This window comes from Mastacembelus armatus, chromosome 4 (assembly GCF_900324485.2).
Source record: "Mastacembelus armatus chromosome 4, fMasArm1.2, whole genome shotgun sequence".
Taxonomy (NCBI): Eukaryota; Metazoa; Chordata; class Actinopteri; order Synbranchiformes; family Mastacembelidae; genus Mastacembelus; species Mastacembelus armatus.
Window position 1 is genome coordinate 18,852,498 of NC_046636.1, and position 21,717 is coordinate 18,874,214.

Consider the following 21,717-nt stretch of genomic DNA (forward strand, 5'->3'; position numbering starts at 1 on the left):
GCAAGCGTACTGAACTGGAGCTAATGCACCACCTCTACCGAATTGGCTGTGGTAGTGTTAGTTATAATATTTATTTGTTCTTAGACCTATGCAAAGCCAAAAACATGTATTACAAAGAGTCTAAAGCTTACTAACATCAGTACACTCATAATAGAGCACTGCTGATTTTACAAAAGGCTTAACACTTGCAGCCAACACTGGTTAAAATTAATGGGGACTCACAAATGTACTTAAAAGGTTGTTGTTATATATACAGTCACACAACCTTAGGCTAAGTATAATTGGCTGCAGCAATACCTGGAAGTAACTGGCAAATGAATCTGTGCTACGGTCTTCATATTTCTGTACATGTCTTAACGGTAAATTGTCATGCTCATGTTGTGGCATGCTTTAATACAGCATATGCTCTCTTGGTATATGCAGTTAAATACCTTTGTAGCTTGCTTGAACATTCCCGTCTGTCCTCTCTGTCTCCACTATATGCTATCCACTAAATCAGTCAGCAAGAGTGGTTTTTAGCTCAGGCGGATGTAGGTTTTCTCCACTGGTCCACTCCATATGGTCCTCTACCGAACCTCTTGTTTGAACAAGTGTGTGCTTTCCTTCTAACTGTACTAACCTAGTTCCCATGTCTCTGGCTGCACCAGAAATCCCATTTTCAACACATGCATGAGCGAGCGCATGAGTGACCCTACCCCATCCCCGACTCTCTCCAACTCTGAAATGACTGAGCTGGCTGACTCACAGCGGGACGGTCGAGGGGAGGAGGAGTTGGAGGAGTTGGAGGACCTGGACGATGATATCTTTTTGGACGACCCGTGCTCGGAGCTCGGGGGAGAGGATGATGATGATGATGATGATGATGATGATGATGATGATGATGATGAGGGAGAGCTCTGCCGAGGCTCCAGCGAAGGCCAGGATCCCTTTTACGACCGCTCACCATTATTCAGTGTAGTGGGAAGGTTGGTGAGGTTTCGGGAGCATGCTGGTGGAGGAAACTAGCTCTTTCACGCTGAGACGCAGGGTCTGTTTCCCCTCAACAGATATCAGCACAGATATTTTTGAAAATGCAATACACAATACAGATACAGTAAAAGAGTATGTTTTCAGAAAGTACTCAAAAGTTACTGGATTGTGTGTGCATGAGTACATAAACTCAGAACAGGAGTCTCTTTTCTTTTCTTACATAGATAACAGATTTTTGGTCTAAATTAACCTCGTTTTTGGTTTACAGTCATTTGTCACTGTATTGTTCAGTTGCGATTTGTCCGCTGTAGTTGTAATGTCAACATGGAGTCAGGGGCGTTTCAGTTTGATAGCTTCAGTGGAGATTTGATATTTTTATTCCTTTCATCTTAAAAACCTGCTTCTTGCTTAGTATTCCAAGTCAAACTATCCACTTTATTTTCTATTTCCCGTCTCTGTTGCCATTGTCACCTTGTCTCAAATGTTTGAGACACAAATGTTCTCAAATATCAAACCACTACACAGATTTTTTTTCATGAATATGTTACTGAGTGGACACTGGAGTAGACATTTCTGGGCTTTAAGGTTTATCTTTTGCTTTCTTTGTTTAATCTCATCAAATTAGATGCTTGTTTTTGTTTATTTTTTGCTAACTATTTATTTTTACACACTGAGATAGACTAAATACTTCATAATCCAGTTCTACTTACCAAGGGTGGGTCAATTCATACCACTTGTTAACATGAAAATCAAAGCAGTGTTGATGCTCAAGGGCTGCTTGAGGTGTGTGTCCTGCTTATGTGTGGCTAAATGTATAAGTAGTGGCTTTTAAATAGGAGCATTCACTTGCCAAAGCACTGACAGGTTTCATGGAGTATATTGACATCTGCTTTACATAACACAGGAACCCACAGCAAAATGTTTTCATCCTGCTGTGAAACCTGAACAAGTAGGAAACAGTCAGAAAATGATTCATGTGAAATAGCAAAGTGGAGTTTTAAAGAAGACTCAACATCTCAAGATGAAAGAGCTGGTTTCTACTGCGGCTGTCTCTTTTAGGCATGCCAGAGCACAAGTCTTTTCATTTTGACCTTTTTTTTTTTCAATTTTTATTTGAATATGTCTGATGATGAACTAGTGCCCCTCTTTTGCACAAATTAGCACTTCAACTGAGGAGATGCACTTTGATTTCTGATGTCATTCGTTTTTGGTGTAGCTTACAATATATATCAAGCTGTTGGCAGTTTTTATTCAAGCTGAGCCATGTTTCGTATGATGATTTCTGTTGCATTTGCTTTTAATTCTTTTGAGTCGAGAAGTTGAAAGCATTTTTGTTCACTTTTTTTGTCCTGAGCATGCCTTATTTGCACCTCACCAATCTTGTCATAAGCCTCTGCCTTTTTTACACTCCACCCTTAAATGTCTACCCCTACTGGCTCATGGAAAACCCGGTCTTTGACTGCAAGATTATGTATTATAGTTAAAAGCTAGAGATTGTATAATCAAGACAGAGAAACATTAGCAGTGCAGTTGTTCCCACATTGTCACAACAAGCGACAAATCTAAATATCTAATGCCTCAAGTATTCATTTTGGCTCTATACATTTGATATTTAGTGAAGTGGTACATTCAAGATGCACATTAGTGCAGGAGAATATATTGAGGCAGTATAAGGAAACATTTTCTGAGGATGAGGAAAACATCTGCTCTCCAGCTGAGTATTGAGTTGGTTTCTAATATTTAGAAATCCTTTGAAGATTTCAAAATTGACCCTTACACACATGCTCCTTAGCCTCACCAAGCTTTATTTAGTAAAGCACAAATGTTTTGAATACTGCATGCAACCCTCAATTTTCCTGATAAGATAATCATTTCTAAATGGTGAGGGAAAGCCCCTAAGAAGCGATAGTAAAGGGTAGCCATGGCCATCGCAAGAGCAGTCCCAGCTTCTGTTTGGTTGCTTTGCAGCTCTGTGTTCAGTTGTCCAGTCCAGTGAACTTTATCAAGTGTGACACATACCCTTAGCTTGGTTATGTTTAATCCTTTATTGTTGCTCTCTTCTCTTTCTGCTTTCCTATGCAGGGCTTTTGTATATCTCAGTAACCTACTGTACCCGGTTCCTCTTGTCCATCGTGTGGCCATTGTCAGTGAGAAGGGAGAAGTCAAGGGCTTCCTTCGTGTGGCAGTGCAGGCCATATCAGGTAAGGCTCGGGTCCTTCGCCTCACTGTTGAGATAAAAGGTATAAAGGTATTGAAAGGACAGGTTGTGTTTGACTTCTTGCGGGAGTGAAGTGAAGGTGCTTTGTGTTTCCCTCCAGCTGATGAGGAAGCTCCCGACTACGGCTCAGGAGTGAGGCAGTCGGGCACTGCCAAAATATCATTTGAGGATCAGCAATATGAAAAGGTATTGAAAATCATATGTACTATATACAAGACTTGTCTGCAAACTGTTTGTTCAGAGTTGGTTTTGCCCCTTGCATTTAGTTCCAGTCAGAGTCCTGCTCTGTTGGACTGTCCCGGTCAGGGATTTCCCAAGAGGAGCTTCGTATTGTGGAGGGGGAGGGGCAGAACACAGAAATGGGACCCTCAGCTGACGAGGTCAACAACAACACATGTGCAGGTAATTGTATTTTATGTGTGAATGGACACATCTAGTTGCTAGACACCTGGCAGACTCAAAGACTCATAATGGCTCTGTGGGCTGACATTAGTCCAAAGAAAGGGTTTGGATACAGTCCAAGGCCCAAATCCTTGCCAAACCTCATCCATCCATGGTTAATGGTGTTACACAGCTGAGTGTACTGAAAATTAGCTCAACCTGACTAGCTACCTGTGATTTTTTTCTTTGTGTTCAGCTGGTTCAGATGAGCTGGAGAATCCGCTGAAGGCCACTCTGGATGGCCCATTAGATGCTCTGGAGCACCTCAGAATTGGGAATGTTTTTACCTTCAGGGTGACTGTCCTGCAGGCATCCAGCATCTCTGCAGAATATGCAGACATCTTCTGCCAGTTCAAGTAAGCATTCATTAAAATTTTCATGTAACTGCTCCTATAATTTTCAAGATTAGTCATAATGCTATGTTTGATTGCAGTTTCATCCACCGCCATGATGAGGCGTTCTCCACTGAACCCCTAAAAAACACAGGCCGTGGCCCTCCTCTTGGCTTCTACCATGTGCAGAATGTAAGAAGCATCAGCACAGGTCCTGAATAATGATATAAAGTGGAAAAGTTTAAAAGGCCAAGTAAACACCACTGTGTTTTTCCTATAGATTGCTGTTGAAGTTACAAAGTCCTTTGTTGACTACATCAAAACTCAGCCAATTGTGTTTGAGGTGTTTGGACACTACCAGAAACAGCCTTTTCTTCCTCTCTGTAAAGATGTCATCAGGTACTGTGATAAAGGTTTAAAAAGAAAGCAAATAGAAGTGCAGAGACAAAGATATGTGTTTTGTTGTTTTTACACTGACACATCATTTTGTGATGCTATTTTCATAACCAGTCCACTACGTCCTTGCAGAAGACAGTTCCCACGAGTGATGCCCCTATCCAAACCAGGTACAGTAAATAAACTCCAAACAGGAGTTTCCTTTCTTGAGTTGCACCTTTTATGTATGTTGCAAAGTCTTGGTACTGTTCTGCCTGCCAGTCATGTCATCTTAGCTTCATGTTGTTGGGTGTGAGCAGTGGATTCCGATGACTCTCCGGACCGGGAGAAATCGCTGGACCTGATTCGATACCTGGTCCCAGATGTGTTCAGTGGGGCGCTGGTGGACTCACTGTCAGGCCACGCTCTGTCTGCTGCTGGCTTGGCTGCTTCTTTCCTACTGGAAGCAAACGAGCAAGCTCAATTGCCAGCTCCACCCACCTCTATCTGTTCAGTTATTAAAGCTCAGAAGCCGGGTTGGTTATTGATGTCAAATCCAAGAGAATCCTATAACTGAACATCTTTTTTTATTTCAAGTGTTTATCTTGGTACAGCAAAGGAACAGCAAAGCCAAACACTGTTAGGCCAAATTACAGTTAACTGATGAACCACTGTTTCAAAGAGGACATTTTATACTTTTAGGTGTCAACAGTACAGTCACTTCCTGGTTCTGTAACTGACACTATTACCTTTCTGCAGATGGGGAACTACAGTATCACAAAAAGATCCAACATTTATCATGTGTCAAATCTTTCTGATATAGCCTATAATCTTTCTGATATAGCCTATAATAAAAAAAAAAAAAAAGCTGTTCCAGTTTTAAGAGTGAGGTGTTAATATAAAAAGGGATGTTTTTTGTGTGAGGATTCAGTTGGATTGGATCTCTGGTGTATTGTGTGTTTACTGTTGACCTGCGGTGCGTGGTGGATTCTCCCTGCAGTTCCCTCTACGAGCTCCTTTTGAACTGGATCACAGAGCCTTTCTGTACAGTAGTACTGAGTATAATACTCTCTCAGATGTAAATGTACTTATATTGTGCATTATATTGTATATTTTTTATATTACATAAAAGCTGATTGATCCTGAAAATTTAAAGAGTTAGAAACTGATAAAGAGCTATTTGAAATACACATAAATTACAGTTCTTAAGCAATTTTGTATACATCATTTGTGCAATGTGCAAATGGATGTACAGAAGTACATACAGTAAAACATACTACATACTATAAACATAACATGCTACATAGAACTTCATATTTATGATAGCCTATATATGAGTATATTGCTGCTTGAGCTTGGGCACAACCCCTGGGTTGCATGTGACTGTTTTTCATGCACATTCTCTCTTGAATCTGAACTCCTTTGGGAACCATCTTAAATTGGAGGAAGCAGTGAGTTCATAATCAGAAAATAATTTCTAGGAAAGAAGGATAATGACAAAAACAAAAATTAGATACTTTTGAAGGAGAATAGTATTTAAGGAGTTTGTGCATGTGCTTTTCTTCATGCAGAGGATGGTTTGATTTAGTGAGAATCAAAGTGTAGCAGGATTATAGATACACAAGCTAACAGCATAAAGAAAGACTTGTGTAAAAACGTTTAGAGCTCTTTTTTTCTATAAGGTTTGCTTATAAAGCTGCTGAAGGAAAGAGTATCCTTGCTCAGGACTGAATGGTTCCTCTCTTTCCATGCACCACTGATTCCTTTTTTTCTTCCCTTTCTCTTTCCTTTGTAGGGTTAGTGGTATTTTCAAACTATCTTCCTTTATAACGTTCCTGGTCTCCTTTTCCAATGCAGTACCTGCCACCAAACTGACAGCCATGACCCGCCCGCAGGCAGGACCCTGCCACTGTAAATATGATCTCATGGTGTTCTTTGAGATCTGCGAGCTAGAGGCCAATGGAGAGTGAGTGTCCTCTGTTACTCCATGCAAAACATGTAGTGCTGAGGTTTATTTTCCCTCAGGAGATTCTTTAAATAATTTGCACGACTTTCTATGAGATTAAATGCTTAATACACAAGTATGATAATTATTGGAAATTTAGGACCACAGAAATCTTTCTTGTCTTATAAATTGACTCAAGCTCATTTTCATCTGTGTCTTTCCAGCTACATCCCTGCAGTGGTGGACCACAGAGGAGGAATGCCTTGCCATGGCACATTCCTACTGCACCAAGTATGTCAGTCACACATTTCCATCTATCCATCTATTATCTGTACTGATTATACTGTAAAGAGTGGTGGGGGCGCCAGAGTCGCTTACAAGCTGACAGTGGGCGAGCGGCGGGGTACATCCTGGACACTCTATGAGCAGATATTTGAACATGACCACATCTTTTTCTTCCTTTGCTATCTGGGTTTTCTTCACCTTTACAGGGCCTCCAGAGGAGAATCACTGTTACTATTGTACATGAATCAGGAAGTGACATAGAATGGAAGGAAGTCCGTGAGCTTGTTGTGGGTAAGTTTGGTTCCAGGGGTTTTTACCCTGAAAACCAAGCATTTCACCAACAGCATGTATGAGCTGTTACTAAGGAACCTGTCCTCTCCCAGGACGTCTCCGCAACACCCCTGAAGCTGACGACACCATCATTGACCCCAATATTCTCTCTCTCAACATCTTGTCTGCTGGGTATGTCAGGCCCATGCAGGATGACAGGTATGCACTGGTGAACCATTACTTTTCCAGATCTCTGTAAAAAAAAAAAAAAGAACAACAGTGGGTAAATGTATCTTTTGTATGTTCTGTTAGCTTGAAAATGAAAATGTCCAATGGCTACAAATACATTTATTCTACAATTGTGGTAGCTTGGCTGAACTTGGAAACCACCACATGGTTCTGATTCTTATGTCAGTCTTATGTGAGGACCTTGATTTATAAATTCTGTGACAACTCCTGGAACACGACACATTGCAAATGCATGGCATAGTGAACTAGCTTTACTAGTTGGAAAAGAAAGCATGGTGGACGATGCATTACCTGAATGACATAACAAACCTCAGCAAGTTCATCTGCACTGTTATCTTTTTTACTGCATGCATGAATATATTGCAGTTTTCACTCTGTAACGTCAGGAGGTCAATCCAGAGTGACGATGAGCAATAAGAAACTAATTTCCTTTGATTTATTTAAGAGGAGCTTTGTAAGCCCGTATCTGCCACATCAGTAGTTATAAATTCTCAACCATGCTGGCTATGCGACCCTCCTTGGTGGTAATCTGTGCTCTCGTTGTTTGATTGTCATCATTCCATGTACATGTTGCATCTCACTTTGTTAACCTTCTTACCTCTAACCATCTCATTTCTCAACCATGATTAGATATACTAACAAAACCTGACCAGCTTTTGGACTCATTTTACTCCACCACTTCTGTTTAACCAGAACAAATTAGTCATGTAGCACCTCAGTGTGAAAAAAAAAAAGTCCTTCTATCTTATTCAGAAGCATGTGTCACAAAAGTACAGTAATACAAACTCACTAAGACATCTTAAACATTTGGAATCAGTATGATGTCATGCATTGGGCATAATTGGACAACATTTCACTGGAAACAACCATTAGACCAATGTCATTGCTAATATCACACTGTGTTTTAGTGTTACTAACATCATAAAATTCACCATAGGACAAGAATTAGTAAAAAATTATATAGCTCTTTCAAACTATGACCTCCAGTAGGAGGTGCTAGATTTCTTTACATTGTGGAAAACTTATTTATTCAAGAAATACAGTAGTTATCAGTAGACACAATAACCAATAACCACTTTTGTTCACTGGGTTGTCTTTTAACATCCATGATCACTTACAATTAGCATCACCACTGCATGGTGGCACAATAACTCTTTAGTGGTATAATGTATCAGAGATAATGTCTTACTGTTACATGGACAAATATCAGTTAGGTTTTAAGTTAATGTCCTTTAGTCACAATGATTATGTCATTCAAGCTAAATATGTGTCATTTTAAAACTATTTATTTTCTAAAAGAAATTTGTTGTTAATGCATTTGTGATCCTGTGTTTGGCTTTTGCTTAAACCCTTTGCTTTCCCAACCATACTCCTGAAAACATATCAATACCAACATGATCATCCAAACCTGGGTTTACTGAGTTTCGGTCTAAAGCAACCAAACGCTCCAAGCTGCACTGCCCAGTTGTCTCCCCGACCAGCCTTTCTTTGACTGATGGTGCTGCACCCATCAATACAACACAAAAATTATCTTTTTAAGAATTGGGTTTAAAGGGCTCAGCACCAGGTCAGGCTGTGATCCCGTGTGGTCTCTGCTCTGTCTGGCCAATACTAACACTAAGGTATCAATGGATGCTAACATTTTTCTCCCTCCAGTCCACTAATGGAATGTTGTTTTTTGCTTTTGCAGACAGTTTCTTGATTCGGACATGCCTAGGTATATTATTTTGCCTCTCTTCTCATCCTCTTAAGTTCCACAAACACCTCATCCTTTGTAACTTTGTCCTCTGCGCCCTGTCATTTCTAGTTCTCAAGTGATTTTATTTCCCTCTCTTCTACTCTGTCATTACTGTCAGCAATTCATCTGTTCCTCCTTTTTTTCCCTTTCATGACAAGTGAGGGAAGTGGTTCTGCATGTCCCTGGTTCTGTTGCTGTGCTGGGTGTGTGTTTGAGCTGTTATCAGGCTGCGGGTTATGATGGACAGGGTCTGCATGGCTCGCTTCACTTCACGTGGACTGTCCTTGGCTGTGTTTCTGCTGGAGGTGTCGTGGGGCCAGTATCACACTTTCTCTTTCCACTTCAGCAGTTGCTGCAAAACAATCTTTGAAAGGTTGACTTTAGGAAGTATACAGCCAACATTTGGTCACTCTCACAGTCATTTTTTTTGGACAGAAACAAAGGTTTTAAAAATGTTGCCCACATTTTTAAGAAGTATCTTTTAACTTTTTCCTAATCCTTCTGATTATTAAAAGATATTAATTTATTCACAGATTCCCTTTTAAAGGCAGCAAAGTCACATCCACATGAACACCATTGATGGATAGAGTTTAGCATTAGTACTGTTTGCCAGTAGAGGGTGGTAGTGATCCATTATTACAACGCTGTTAAAACAAGGGTTGCAAGAAGAGTTGCATCCTTAGCCAGAGATTCGTAAAATTCGGAAAAACACTTTTCCTCACTCCACTCTGTTTTATTGTTTTCATATTGCTGAAGCAATATTTTGAATCCATGGATATGGTTTTATTTGTTGCTTCTAATCCCAAGTGACAGAGTGATTCCCATCACAGCTACAGAATATTAACAGGAACACCAGTCATTTGCTATTACTCAAGCTCTGTAATATGGATCACATCATACTTACAGTATCGTTTTTGGCACCATATTCAAATGCAGCTATTAAAATGTAATCCAGGGAACCATTACTTCACCAGTAGCGTTTTGCCCAAAATTGCTGCAATGTTGTGAATATTTTTAAACCTGCATGTACCTCACTGAAACTTTGCCAAACATCAGAAACAAATGGTTCCTCACATGTTACGCCAGCAGCATGACTTCAGTCCTGGCTCTTGCATTTTTAGTAGGTAGTAAAATGTAGAGAAGTACATGTTGGTGTAGTGTGAAGAGGAAATTGCTTCCTTATAGTATAAGTGAACAGTTTTCTACTACTGGGAAAGCAGTGCATGTGTGCATTTGTGATGCGTGTGCGTGTGAGTACTTGTGCTTCTATTTTTGTGGTGACCGTTTTGAGCATAAATCAATCGGAGTGAGGACATTTTGTCCAGTCCTCACTTTTTCAGACTTTTTTGAGACTTGGTTAAGATTAGAATTCGGCTAGGGTTAGGTTTGAAGTTATACATTTAGTTGTGCTGGCTATAAGTGTTGTCACAAAGACAGAAATACAAGTGTCTGTGTGTGTGTGTGTGTGTGTGTGTGTGTGTGTGTGTGTGTGTGTGTGTGTGTGTGTGTGCACTTGCTATTTACTTAAAAACCAAGACATTTCTATACCATGACTGCATAACTCTCACTGAGCAGCAGGCAGTTCTATTACAGGCTGTTTGCTTTTTTCTGGATGTTGCATTGTTCACTTTCCCACAAGGTCACTGCAGTCCAAGGCCAGTTGGGCCCCACATCTGAACCTCATGAAGAGTCCATTCAGGCTGTTTTTATGGCTTACAGAAACACTGGGTTTCTTTTACAGTTACAGTTCTTGCTTGGATTATCTTTTTTAGATTTAAAGCAGTACCAGGCTGCAGGCCAGAAGAATAACGGCTTTGTGTGATTATGAAATAGAAAATGGAGAAAAATGTGTATGTTAATGTATGGAGTAAATCAGAGAGCAGTATTGTTTTACTGGAGCAATAGTTGTGTGTTATTTGACCTCTCCAATGGTAGAGATTGCGTCAAGTCAGTCCGCACCTTGCACAGGATTTCTCCACTGTTATGAGTGAGCAGCACTATCCACAGTAGTGTTTACACAATGAGATAACAGTATGAAAAAGACAAACACCATCCTAGCCACACAAGGGCACTACCATATTATACTTCCTGACTCTCACTTTCTATTCTTTTGCTGATTTCTTCTTTCTCACAGCATTTCCTTGGGAGTTGACCATAGGTATTTCACTGCCCTGTCCCTCATTTCATCTGGCTGTCTCTCATCCCCCCTCCCCTTTTATCTGTACCAACAGTCATCTCAGCTCTCTTTGCTTTTTTTGGTGCTTTGTACATGGCAGAACATCATCTCAGCCTGTTGCATGCAAAAAGACTTAGCATTTTTTTAGCATATTTTTTAAGAATTTGAATCTTCTCAATAATGTTTAAACATTGTACAATGTGAACAGTAACTTGATTGTGATTGGTTTCTTTTTTTTTGCAAATCATAACAGAATTGTCAGTGTATCAAATGCAATTTTAGTGCACATCTTTCTGTAAGTGAAGTATTTTTGGATTACTGAAGCATTGTTTGAACTTGTCCTGTTTTTTATGTTGACACCTCTGTTGTTAGGTTGATAAACTTTATCATGAGTTTAGCTGTGACTTCTGATTTAATGCTTAGAGTGCTGAATTATTTTCTTGGGTTCTCATTTAACAAACCACCTCAGGACCTTCTACCGCTTTGAGGCTGCTTGGGATAGCGCCATGCACAACTCTCTGCTACTAAACCGCGTGACTCCATATGGGGAGAAGATCTACATGACTCTGTCGGCATATGTGGAGGTACTGTACAAGTGCTTGCATTTAAGAATCAGAAATAACTCCTACAGTATCAAAGGTGATGTGCAGGTTATTTTGGAGGAATAATGTCAGAAAATGCTTTATTAATTGCAGATGGAAAACTGCACCCAGCCTGCAGTCATAACCAAAGATATCTACATGGTGTTTTACTCTCGGGACACAAAACTCTCAGCCTCCCGCTCTATTCGCAACCTTTTTGGTACTGGAAACCTGAGAGCAGCAGATGGGTGAGTTTGACATTCCAAATGATGAAAATCATCTTGTTGCATTTTTCATACAGCTTCTGCTAACAAAGCTCTGTTTTTTTAGAAACCGTGTAACTGGAGTCTATGAAGTCACCTTATGTCACCTGGCAGATGCTGGAAGTCCAGGCAAGACTCAAGACCAAGTTAACAGTATGCATTAATCTTAATTCTGCAACATTTCTAATTGTGCACCTGTCCCTACCCAGGTATGCAGAGGAGACGCAGGCGGGTGCTGGACACCTCAGTGGCCTACGTCCGTGGGGAGGAGAACCTGGCTGGGTGGAGACCTCGTAGTGACAGCCTCATTCTGGACCACCAGTGGGAGCTGGAGAAACTCAGCCTACTTCAAGATGTGAGGGGCATATGTTATATGTATTTTATAGCTTATTAAGTTATTACTCATTATACTAATTACGTTATTTTAACAATAACCTAAATATATGTGATACTGGTTATTTACTTGACTCTGTCATATTTTAAGCAATGACTGGAATCTTTGCTCCCATTCCATCAGGTGGAGAAGACCAAACACTACCTCTTGTTGAGAGAGAAACTGGAGTCTACCTTGCTAATGGGCCAAGAGTTCCTGCAGTCATGTGTCACTGAGGAGCTGAGCGAGTCTCCTCAGCCCCCTGAGGTAGACCAGGAAGTCAGCTCCAGCTCTGAAATCACCACTGAGCGACAGAAGGAGCTTGCAGCCAAGGTCAGTCATCATTACTTTGTCAATATCAATTTTTTTTTTTAATTTAACAAATGTTTTGTTAGAAGAGTTCATCCAGTGTTTTGATCTCTGTCATGACAAATGGAAATGTGCATTAACATGCATTTATGTCAGATGCTAAACAGTCATATAGAGTGCTTACATATTTTATGATGTCACAGATATGCTTTTCTGTCATATTTGTCCATCTTCATTAAGTTCTCTGTCCTTCTCACACAGTGCCTGCGGCTGCTCACTCATTCCTTCAATAGGGAATACAGCCATGTGTGTATCAGCGCCAGTGAAAGCAAGGTAGTATTTTAAAGGATGTCATTTAAACATGTATGTGAGGAAAATCTGAGGAATGTCTGTCAATTGTTTCTTCACAGTTAAACGATCACTGTGTTTGTGCATGTTACAGATCTCAGAGATGTCTGTCACAACACTAAGAGACTCCACTTCGATCTCTGCTCTGAACACAATCACACCCTCCTCAACGTGTCCTTCATTGGTTGAGGGTTGCTATGGTAACACTGAACTCAGGTCAGTCTAAAGACATGCTTGTATGGTTACTGATTTGTATTAATTTTCATCATTGGTAACCACTGTGGCCTTTATTGTGTGTGTGTATGTTTGTGTGGCAGCCTGGATTGGCCAGATGCTGTGTATTGCAGCCTGCATATCCCTTTTGTTAAGTAAAATACTTGTAGTTGTAGTGGAAGATGCAGAAATGAGGATAGTAATCTCATTGCAAAGTACTTTGGTCCCATGAGGTTTAGGCAGCTGCTTTGTTATTAGGGCTCAAAATCCTCTTCTTTTGGTACTACAGGCCACCTACACCTCGCTCTGGTGCCGTCAGCTCCAGCCCTGACACACAGCAGGATGCAGAGGCCAAGAAGTCCACCAGTGGAGCCTCAGAAACCAAACCTCGCACCCGCAAATTTGTTCCTGATATCCAAGAGATCAGAGTCAGGTGAGTCTCCTACAGTAACTCTACAAAAAATGTCATCACTATGAGCTGTGGAGACAATGTCTTGGTTTTGCACATGGTAACATTTGATCTCTGGTTTTCAGCCCCATTGTATCAAAGAAAGGTTACATACATTTCTTGGAGCCACATACCAACGGGTGGGTGAAGCGCTATGTGGTGGTACGGCGGCCATATGTCTACATCTACAACACTGAAAGAGACATGGTAGAGCGAGCTATTCTCAATCTCTCCTCAGCCCAGGTGGAGTACAGTGAAGACCAGCAGGCAATGCTGAAGGTAGGTGATTCACCAAACCCCCTGAAATTCCCTCTTCTTGCTCTCCTACCAGTGAAAAGGAGGTGTATTAAAGCTTTTTGTGTCTTTCGACAGACCCCAAACACATTTGCTGTGTGTACAGAACATCGCGGAATATTGCTGCAAGCCACTAACGACAAAGAGATGCATGACTGGCTGTATGCATTTAATCCTCTCCTTGCTGGAACAATTCGGTAAAAAAAAAAAAAAAAACTTTCATAGGTAAAAGTAAAAATGGACTGGAAATGGAAAACATTTTTTAATATATATACATTTTCTCTTCTGCTTCTCAGGTCAAAGCTGTCGAGAAGACGAGCCGGACCGATGAGGATGTAAAACAAGACTGAACAAATCTAATGGCAGATGAACGCAAAGACTAAAATGTATATAGATCCTTGTCCTTTTCCCTCCCCCTGTGCTGAGCCCTGTCCCACCACCACCGTCAGCAACAACCATCTTTCCTCAATTTGTCACTAGTGTCCTCGTCACCCAAAGCGCCCATTTAATGTCAGGCTTTTGCTGCAGTGTGAGTCTTGTAGTCTGAAGAACCTCAAAAAGCTGTCACTGTACTGTACTGGAGTTTATTCATAGCTGGGTGAATGAAAAAAACGGAGGAAGTAGCAACAATTTCTTATGTCAGATTACATATGTATGGTAATGTACTGTAGTTGTTGTCCGAGACACATTGAGCCTTATACATTTATTCTATAAAAAAAATGCAGTGACTTTTACCTAATGCTGCCATGTCAGTGAGGATCACAATGCTACATTTGCATCAGTAAATAGGCAAACATGCAGATTCTTCTTTACTCTTCTCTACAGCTATATGTACAATGTCTAAACTTATTTGCATACAGTGTACAACTAGAAAATGCACACAACAAAAAAAAAAACAGTGGAGTGCAACTCTTGAAAAATATTTGTCTGTCCATGAAAATTGACATTGAGCAATCTGCCTCCTATTCCTCAATTTTATCAGAAACCTTAGCACACAGCCTGGCAAGGGAATGGCATTATATGATAAAATTCATTCGTTCTTATGGCATTTTGATAAATCCATGTCATTTTAGCTATTTGTAGGCGCACTGAGGGTATCTACATCCATGTTAAGTAATCAAATATCACCCCATCTATCCTCCCAACTTCATATTATTCTCTACCTGAACTTTATGTTTTAAAATGTGATATATTTAGGTATTTAACAGCTTTATTATTTATTTCTGCATGTATTTATTTACAAAGACAGGTATATTTCTAAAATAGTAGTACTGTGCAATTTCTGCACACTGCACTTTTTAATATGAGTTCCTTTAACATTTAAATACAACCTTCCCCCATGGAATTCATACTACTGATATGCTAAGAACTTCATGATTGGCCAGTTTCTTTGTGCTGAAAATGACTTGAATAATACTATCCCCTTTAGGATAGTTACACCTGACTGTTGACCCAACTAACATTTAGTACATCCGACAAGTATAATGTTAGGTATAGAATATTAGGGTGATCTATCTACTCTAAACTGCACAAAGCTACCTATTTGAATGAGAAAAAGTATAGCCACAACTCACAACTCCTCACAACTGGTTTTCTGAATGATATGTATATTGATTAAATGTAGTGCCTCTCTTTTCAATCATACTATACAGTATGCCTCTGCACCAGTTGCTTTGAAACCACAATTTTCATGCTGCTATAATCTTGTTCTGGAAATGTCCAAATCATCATCACTGTCCTGCTTTTCATCATAATCATCACTTGCCTATTCATACAGGTTTTATTTATGCTAAGGTTAGATTTCTAATCAGATGCATGATATCAGATATTATGGAGTGTGCTTCACTCATACAAAAGTCTTCTGTGTTTCAGATGAAAAATACAAATCAATGTTGTTGACAGTGTTGAAGTGCAAGCAGCAAAACTGCACTCCTTTATCAACCCCTTCCGCTGATCACTGAAAAATGCTATTGTGCCATTCTTATGGCATTTTCTTAAAATTGGCTATAATATGAATTGAATCTGTTTGCAGAGTAATTATATAACAAGTTATGAGATGTTGTGTGAAGTCTGATGGAGCATGCCTCAGGTCAGCCAGCCTAGAGAGCATGTTCCATGACAGTGATGACATTTCAGTATTAGGACATCTCCAAGCATTAAACCTTTACAAAAGGCTGCAACAAGAATGTTTTTTTCTGTATTTAATGACACAGTAAAATTGAGTGGGCGATTATGTTTTATAATTGTTGCTGATATAATCTGTACAATATTTCTAAAAGCATATTTCCCCAGGTTTGGGGGAAGTATTTTGTGTGTTTCTTATTTGAAAGTCATCCAATCCAAAAAAAATTTACAGCCCTACATGTAAGTATGTGTGGTTAATCAAACAATCACAAGTCTGTTACTATTTTTGTTTTAATGTTTAACCAAAATGTTGTGATCAAAGTCTATCACAGGCTTACTCAGCAGAAACTGGGGTTGTATTTTATCCAGCTATGGCATCATCGTGGAGTAAATATCCTGCTGTTCTGCACATTGCACTGTCTCAAGCACTTGTCGCCTCATTTCTTTGAAAACCCAATCTTAAAACATGAGCCCAGGATTAATCTGATCTCTGTGTTGAGATTGTTCCTCTTGTTTTCATAGGGCCTTTTAAAGTGTGTCACATTTGAGCCGACCAAAGTTTGTTGGTGCACTCAAAAAAAATCACATTGAATGTAGGTTGCTATTTGAAAATACTCTGCTCTTCTGTTGACACGTCTCCTGGAGTTACAGTCTTGTTCTTTAATGATTGTAGGTATCAGGGAAACCTTAAGGGGGTTGTGGAACACACCTGTTAAAATTTGTCCACTAATGTAATTGGTTTATTATGGCCCTGTTAGGCATTGCATCTTGTACAGCGTAATGCTATCACACTTGTTTCTGTATCTCCTCTACCTTCATGATCTGACACTGAACCTACTTTTTCTAATCCCTCCTTTTTGAAGGAATATCATGTACATTTTTGTGCTTCCACATCTAATCTTTTTTGGCACTATCATATTATTTTGCATTGTATATAAACATCATTGCTGTGAACAGCTTATAAAAATTGCACCCATTTATAAAATCTTAAATGGGAAGTAGTTCAGTCAGTGTCTCTGAGTGTTGGAGTTTAGCGTCAAATGTTTGTGTACACTAAACACATTGTCATATATTAAATAAACATGGAAATTATGCAACACAACGCAATCGAGTCCTGTGTTTGTTTAGAATAGACTGCTTTAGCTTTTGCACTGTGACACGTAAACACATACATTAGGTTCTGACCCAGTGTGTTAGATAAAAACTTAATTGTGTAGCAGTTTTAGGTAAAACAGCTGTGCGTCTGCCTTGCGTTAGCTTCCTAGGTGTTACCATGACAACAGAGGCTTGAGTTGCCATGTCCGGATGTAATGCTAAGCTTTTGGGTCTCTTTGAAAATCCATGTGGGGTTGTGTTTTGTTCGTTATTTAGATGATTCTCCAGCTCCTCGCTGACATATGACAAATAAAATGACTTTCGCTGACTCCCAAATACTTTAGCAAAGTAGCAGGTAAACTAACCCTTCTCTTAATCGAAACTTTAAATGAGCAACAGTAATTCGATTTACTTAATGATAGATTTTCTCAATTAGTCCAATTCATTTATCAAATTCAAGAGATATACATAAAAAATGATGTCTTATACTTCATACATTGTTTTAGGGGGTTTGTGACCTCCTAAATTATAGAGCTTTTCCCTTACGAAATCTGGCAACCCAGTGGGGTAATAGTCATAATAACAGGGTAGCTAGCTGATGATTGAACCGGGCTGTTGTAAATCTATTCAGGACATTTCACATCACTTCATAAGGTCAGACACGAAGCCACGAAGTTCAGCATCTTTGGCTGAACAGTAGCATTAGCTTCGTATTGTGACAACTTAGCGTCATTTCATGTAGCGTGTTAACGCTACATTGCTGTTAGCTGTAACTAGCTAGCCCAGCTAATGTGAGCAGAGCAGTAAGTCAGCGTTAGTTAGCCACGGATAACACGGGTTATTTTTTTAATGTCCCGGTGAGCTCTGTGTTTTTACTGTCCTGAATTAAGCGGAACCACAGTTTGTACCAGAGAGCTACTGGAAACTGTAGCAAAGGAGCTAAATAACGTTAACGTAATAATAAAGTTGTGAAGATGAGCAGCTAGTATTTTATTAATGCTGCTGCCTAGAGCCAGTCTGGTCTGGGAGTAATACTTTGGCTGCCTAACAAAGGCTGTTAAACTAAAGCTACACAGCCCTTTGCAGGCAAACACAGGAAACCAAGCAGGACATGTGAGAGAGCAGCTAGGTTATAAATTCAGAAGATTAGCTTTATTGTTAGCTGCATCACTGAAATGAGTCTAATCACACATCCTGCTAAGTTTCTCTTCTGTTTTTAGGGTCATGGCTAAACAAAGTGGCGACATCACCTCCACTGACCAGGCCTTTCAGAATTCTTCAGAAGACAGGTAATTGATTTGGGCTGGTCATTCAGTCTGACTGAAATGAAGTCCTACTCTAGGTTGATCTGATGCTTTTTAATGCGCTGGATGTTTTTTTATTTGTCGTAGCGTATAGAGTTGGCTTAATACAGCAACTACATGAAATGAGATGAAATCTTTGTAATATACAGTAGCAGGATCTACATGGACTACAATGCCACTACGCCATTGGAGCCAGAAGTGATCCAGGCCATCACTGAAGCCCTGCGGGATGCCTGGGGGAACCCGAGTAGTAACTATATAGCAGGTGAAGAATACTGACTCCCAAGTCGAAATATCATTAGAGTGGTGTAGAGTAGAAAATGCAGAGGTTGTTTCCTTATTAGCTTTCCCAGAGTGCTGAGTAAAAGTTATGTTGTTGCTTTTCACTTCACAACACTTCTGCATAAATCATTTTGTTATCTGTAGGCGCCAAGGCCAAGGCAATCATTAGTCGGTCCAGAGAGAATGTGGCGAGAATGGTTGGTGGTAAAGCAGAGGACATCATTTTTACCTCAGGTGGAACAGAGGTAACAGCATTTATGTTACCATTCTGTAATTATCACGTCTCCACTTGTGTGGTAGTAGAAATATTTGGGTGAGTACTCCATCCATGCGCCTGTGGCTCACTGCAGACTTCTTCTTTCAGGCCAATAACCTGGTGCTCCAGACTGCTGTAGAGTACTTCAGGAGAAACCAAAGGGCGGCAGAGCGAGATGAAGGAAACCACAATGGATGCACTGGCCTTCCACATATCATCACATCTAATGTAGAACATGACTCAGTCAAACTACCAGCAGAGCACCTGCAACGAGATGGCAAGGCAGGTAGGGTGAGATGAAGGTAGAATTTCATAGATAGATACTGGTGTCTACTACTATATCTAGTCCCCTTTTTCACTTGTAATGTACAATTGTGTTTTTGTCACAGAGGTCACATTTGTGCCTGTGTCTAAGGTGACAGCTTGTGTGGAAGTGGAGGATATCATCGCTGCAGTGCGTCCCAACACCTGTCTGATTTCTGTTATGCTGGCAAACAATGAGACAGGGGTTATCATGGTAAGAGGAGATACAGGCTTAGAAACTTTATGGCTTTTTAGCTCTATACCACTACAGTCTTATGAGGCCTGTATGCTGAAACACCTTCCTCTTGTCAGCCAGTGCAGGAGATCTGCCAGAGAATAAAATCGCTCAACAAACAGCGTGAGCAGCTCAGGATCCTGCTCCACACTGATGCTGCACAGGCTCTGGGGAAAATCCGAGTAGATGCCTGTGAACTGGGTGTGGATTACCTTACCATAGTGGGACACAAGGTCAGAAATCTGTTGTCTAAAATATCTTTAGTTGGCATATGAAGGAAAACAGAAACGCATTATTTACAGGTTTTGTTGCATTTCTAGTTTTATGCCCCTCGGATTGGTGCTTTGTATGTGAACGGCCCCGGAGCGAGAACACCGCTGTGTCCAATGCTGTTTGGAGGAGGACAAGAGAGAAACTTCAGACCAGGGTAACATGGCTACATTGTCTTACTTGAGGATTCTTCAATTAAGCACCAAATAGCCAAGATCTGAGAGCTGCACATGTAAATATTGGGTCTAATTGCTTTCTTTCTGAATATTACAGCACCGAAAACACACCAATGATTGCTGGTCTGGGAAAGGTTTGTGCTACTGGAATTTTTACTAGGAATTTTTACTTGCTTACTGGCAAAATGACAAAAAAATAACAAATGGCTATATTAACAAATAATTATTTGTTAATAAATTCCATTTCTGGAAGATAAGCAGCCATATGGTTTGCTTATTCTAAGAACCTGGCAACCCAAAATAACTCATCATTAATGATTTCAAACTGATATTTAATGTATTAGTAGATGATTTATGATTTAGTAAAGCTGTTAGTTGCAAATTGAAATTGAAACCTGTTGCACAAGGGGATATAGAGATATATTACATATTCATTATGTGTTACAGTTTTATCAGTGGAAGCTCTACCTCATTATGTTCAATACAATATATATTATGCTAGTGATAGACCGATGAAACCGATTTAGGTGATATCGTGTTTTTTTGTCTTGTTAAAGTTTTGTTTTTTTATTCTTAGTGTTTGCAATCCTACAAAACATATTTCTTTCATGCCATATCCCATTAATTAAATTTTGTAGCATATTTTAACGTGTTAAAAGACAATAAGTTGATATTTATTTTTTGGCAGGCAGTTTACTTAAACACCATATCATTTTATGCTTCTTTTATAGTTGATTTATGATGTCTGTGTTAGGCTGCAGAACTGGTAACCTCTAATCTGCCAGATTATGAGAGTCATATGCGAAGTACGAAACTTTACTTGGAAAAACGACTGAAGGTAAGGCCAGTTTCATTTAGACAGAAATGGAAACAAATTTCATATTATTGCTGTGATTATGATAGTTGCAAATGGTTCTGTTGTCTGTGTCTGTAATCATATTTATCAGGGCTTTTTGTTCAGTGACTATCGATAACCTATATTGACCCGTCAGTGGTATATGGTTTCTTTTTTAGGCCGTTTTTAAAGACAAGATCCACTTCAACAGCCATTACCCCAGCTCTGATATCCTCCCTAACACATGTAACGTGTCCATCCTGGGTCCAACATTACAAGGTGATGTCATGACTCTTTGGTCTCTGTCCTACATCTGTTTTGCCCTGTTGGTCCAAACAGCGGCCTCTAACCCTACACCAGTGTTTGTCAGAGAAAGTTCATGACCTGCGCAGGGCTATTTGTAAACTACAGAGGCTTTGAATGATTAATCTCTCTCTCTCTCTCTCCTTCCCTTGATGTAGGCTGGCGGGTATTGTCCAGCTGTACGAGGCTGCTGGCCAGCGTCGGTGCCGCTTGCCACTCAGACAGTGAAAACAGGTAAAAAGAATCCATCAGTTAATGTTTTTGTCCTGACACCATATTGATTTCAGTTACATAATTCGACATTCTATGCAATGCGTCCGTCTGTCCACAGGCCGTCCCACATCCTTCTAAGCTGCGGCGTGCCCACTGAGGTGGCAGGTAATGCCTTGAGGTTGAGTGTCGGGAGGGGGACGACCAAAGAAGATGTGGATGCAGTTGTGGAGGATCTCAGGAAAACCGTGCAGCTGTTAGAAGAAATTAATTGAGGGTCTTCGTGTGGCCAGATTAAGTCATTCTATATGTCAGAATAAAAAAATGTTTATTGTTACATTGACTAGTTATGTGAAATGGGTCAAATAATAGAATAAAAAGGGAAGAACTTAAAGTGAGCCAAGGAGTGATGTTATGGAGAGATGGTGTGCTCAGCTTCCACCTTGTCATATGAGAAGCTAATCAGCTAAGTGGAGTCAGGGCGATATGTATAAGCC

General features: G+C 40.0%; 2 protein-coding genes across 3 annotated transcripts in view; both read left to right on the forward strand.

Annotated features, from left to right (window-relative positions):
- Positions 1–14,730, forward strand: part of kif1aa (kinesin family member 1Aa) — a 34,526-nt gene extending 19,796 nt beyond the window's left edge. Inside the window, exons 27-50 of the mRNA XM_026304909.1 lie at positions 3,052–3,170; positions 3,288–3,373; positions 3,454–3,589; positions 3,825–3,984; positions 4,062–4,152; positions 4,241–4,359; positions 4,471–4,526; positions 6,193–6,301; positions 6,505–6,571; positions 6,772–6,856; positions 6,949–7,054; positions 8,775–8,801; positions 10,957–10,980; positions 11,468–11,582; positions 11,694–11,827; positions 11,910–11,971; positions 12,052–12,197; positions 12,360–12,548; positions 12,786–12,857; positions 12,967–13,088; positions 13,375–13,518; positions 13,620–13,812; positions 13,906–14,024; positions 14,124–14,730. Coding sequence (XP_026160694.1) covers positions 3,052–3,170; positions 3,288–3,373; positions 3,454–3,589; positions 3,825–3,984; positions 4,062–4,152; positions 4,241–4,359; positions 4,471–4,526; positions 6,193–6,301; positions 6,505–6,571; positions 6,772–6,856; positions 6,949–7,054; positions 8,775–8,801; positions 10,957–10,980; positions 11,468–11,582; positions 11,694–11,827; positions 11,910–11,971; positions 12,052–12,197; positions 12,360–12,548; positions 12,786–12,857; positions 12,967–13,088; positions 13,375–13,518; positions 13,620–13,812; positions 13,906–14,024; positions 14,124–14,166 — 2,524 coding nt within the window. The 3' untranslated portion in view covers positions 14,167–14,730. The remainder of the gene's footprint in view (positions 1–3,051; positions 3,171–3,287; positions 3,374–3,453; positions 3,590–3,824; positions 3,985–4,061; positions 4,153–4,240; positions 4,360–4,470; positions 4,527–6,192; positions 6,302–6,504; positions 6,572–6,771; positions 6,857–6,948; positions 7,055–8,774; positions 8,802–10,956; positions 10,981–11,467; positions 11,583–11,693; positions 11,828–11,909; positions 11,972–12,051; positions 12,198–12,359; positions 12,549–12,785; positions 12,858–12,966; positions 13,089–13,374; positions 13,519–13,619; positions 13,813–13,905; positions 14,025–14,123) is intronic.
- Positions 14,731–17,594: 2,864 nt separating this feature from the next.
- On the forward strand, positions 17,595–21,614 carry scly (selenocysteine lyase). 2 transcript variants are annotated; one of them, XM_026305111.1, is made up of 13 exons: positions 17,595–17,700; positions 18,267–18,335; positions 18,500–18,615; positions 18,777–18,877; positions 18,997–19,174; positions 19,278–19,405; positions 19,504–19,659; positions 19,747–19,853; positions 19,970–20,006; positions 20,627–20,710; positions 20,887–20,986; positions 21,169–21,244; positions 21,342–21,614. In XM_026305111.1, the coding sequence occupies exons 1-13, from the start codon at positions 17,645–17,647 to the stop codon at positions 21,493–21,495; spliced, it is 1,362 nt and encodes a 453-aa protein (XP_026160896.1). In that variant the 5' UTR covers positions 17,595–17,644; the 3' UTR covers positions 21,496–21,614. The 2 variants fall into 2 exon arrangements, with proteins under 2 accessions (XP_026160896.1, XP_026160897.1); XM_026305112.1 differs by lacking the exon at positions 17,595–17,700 and adding an exon at positions 17,713–17,903.
- The last annotated feature ends 103 nt before the right edge of the window (positions 21,615–21,717 follow it).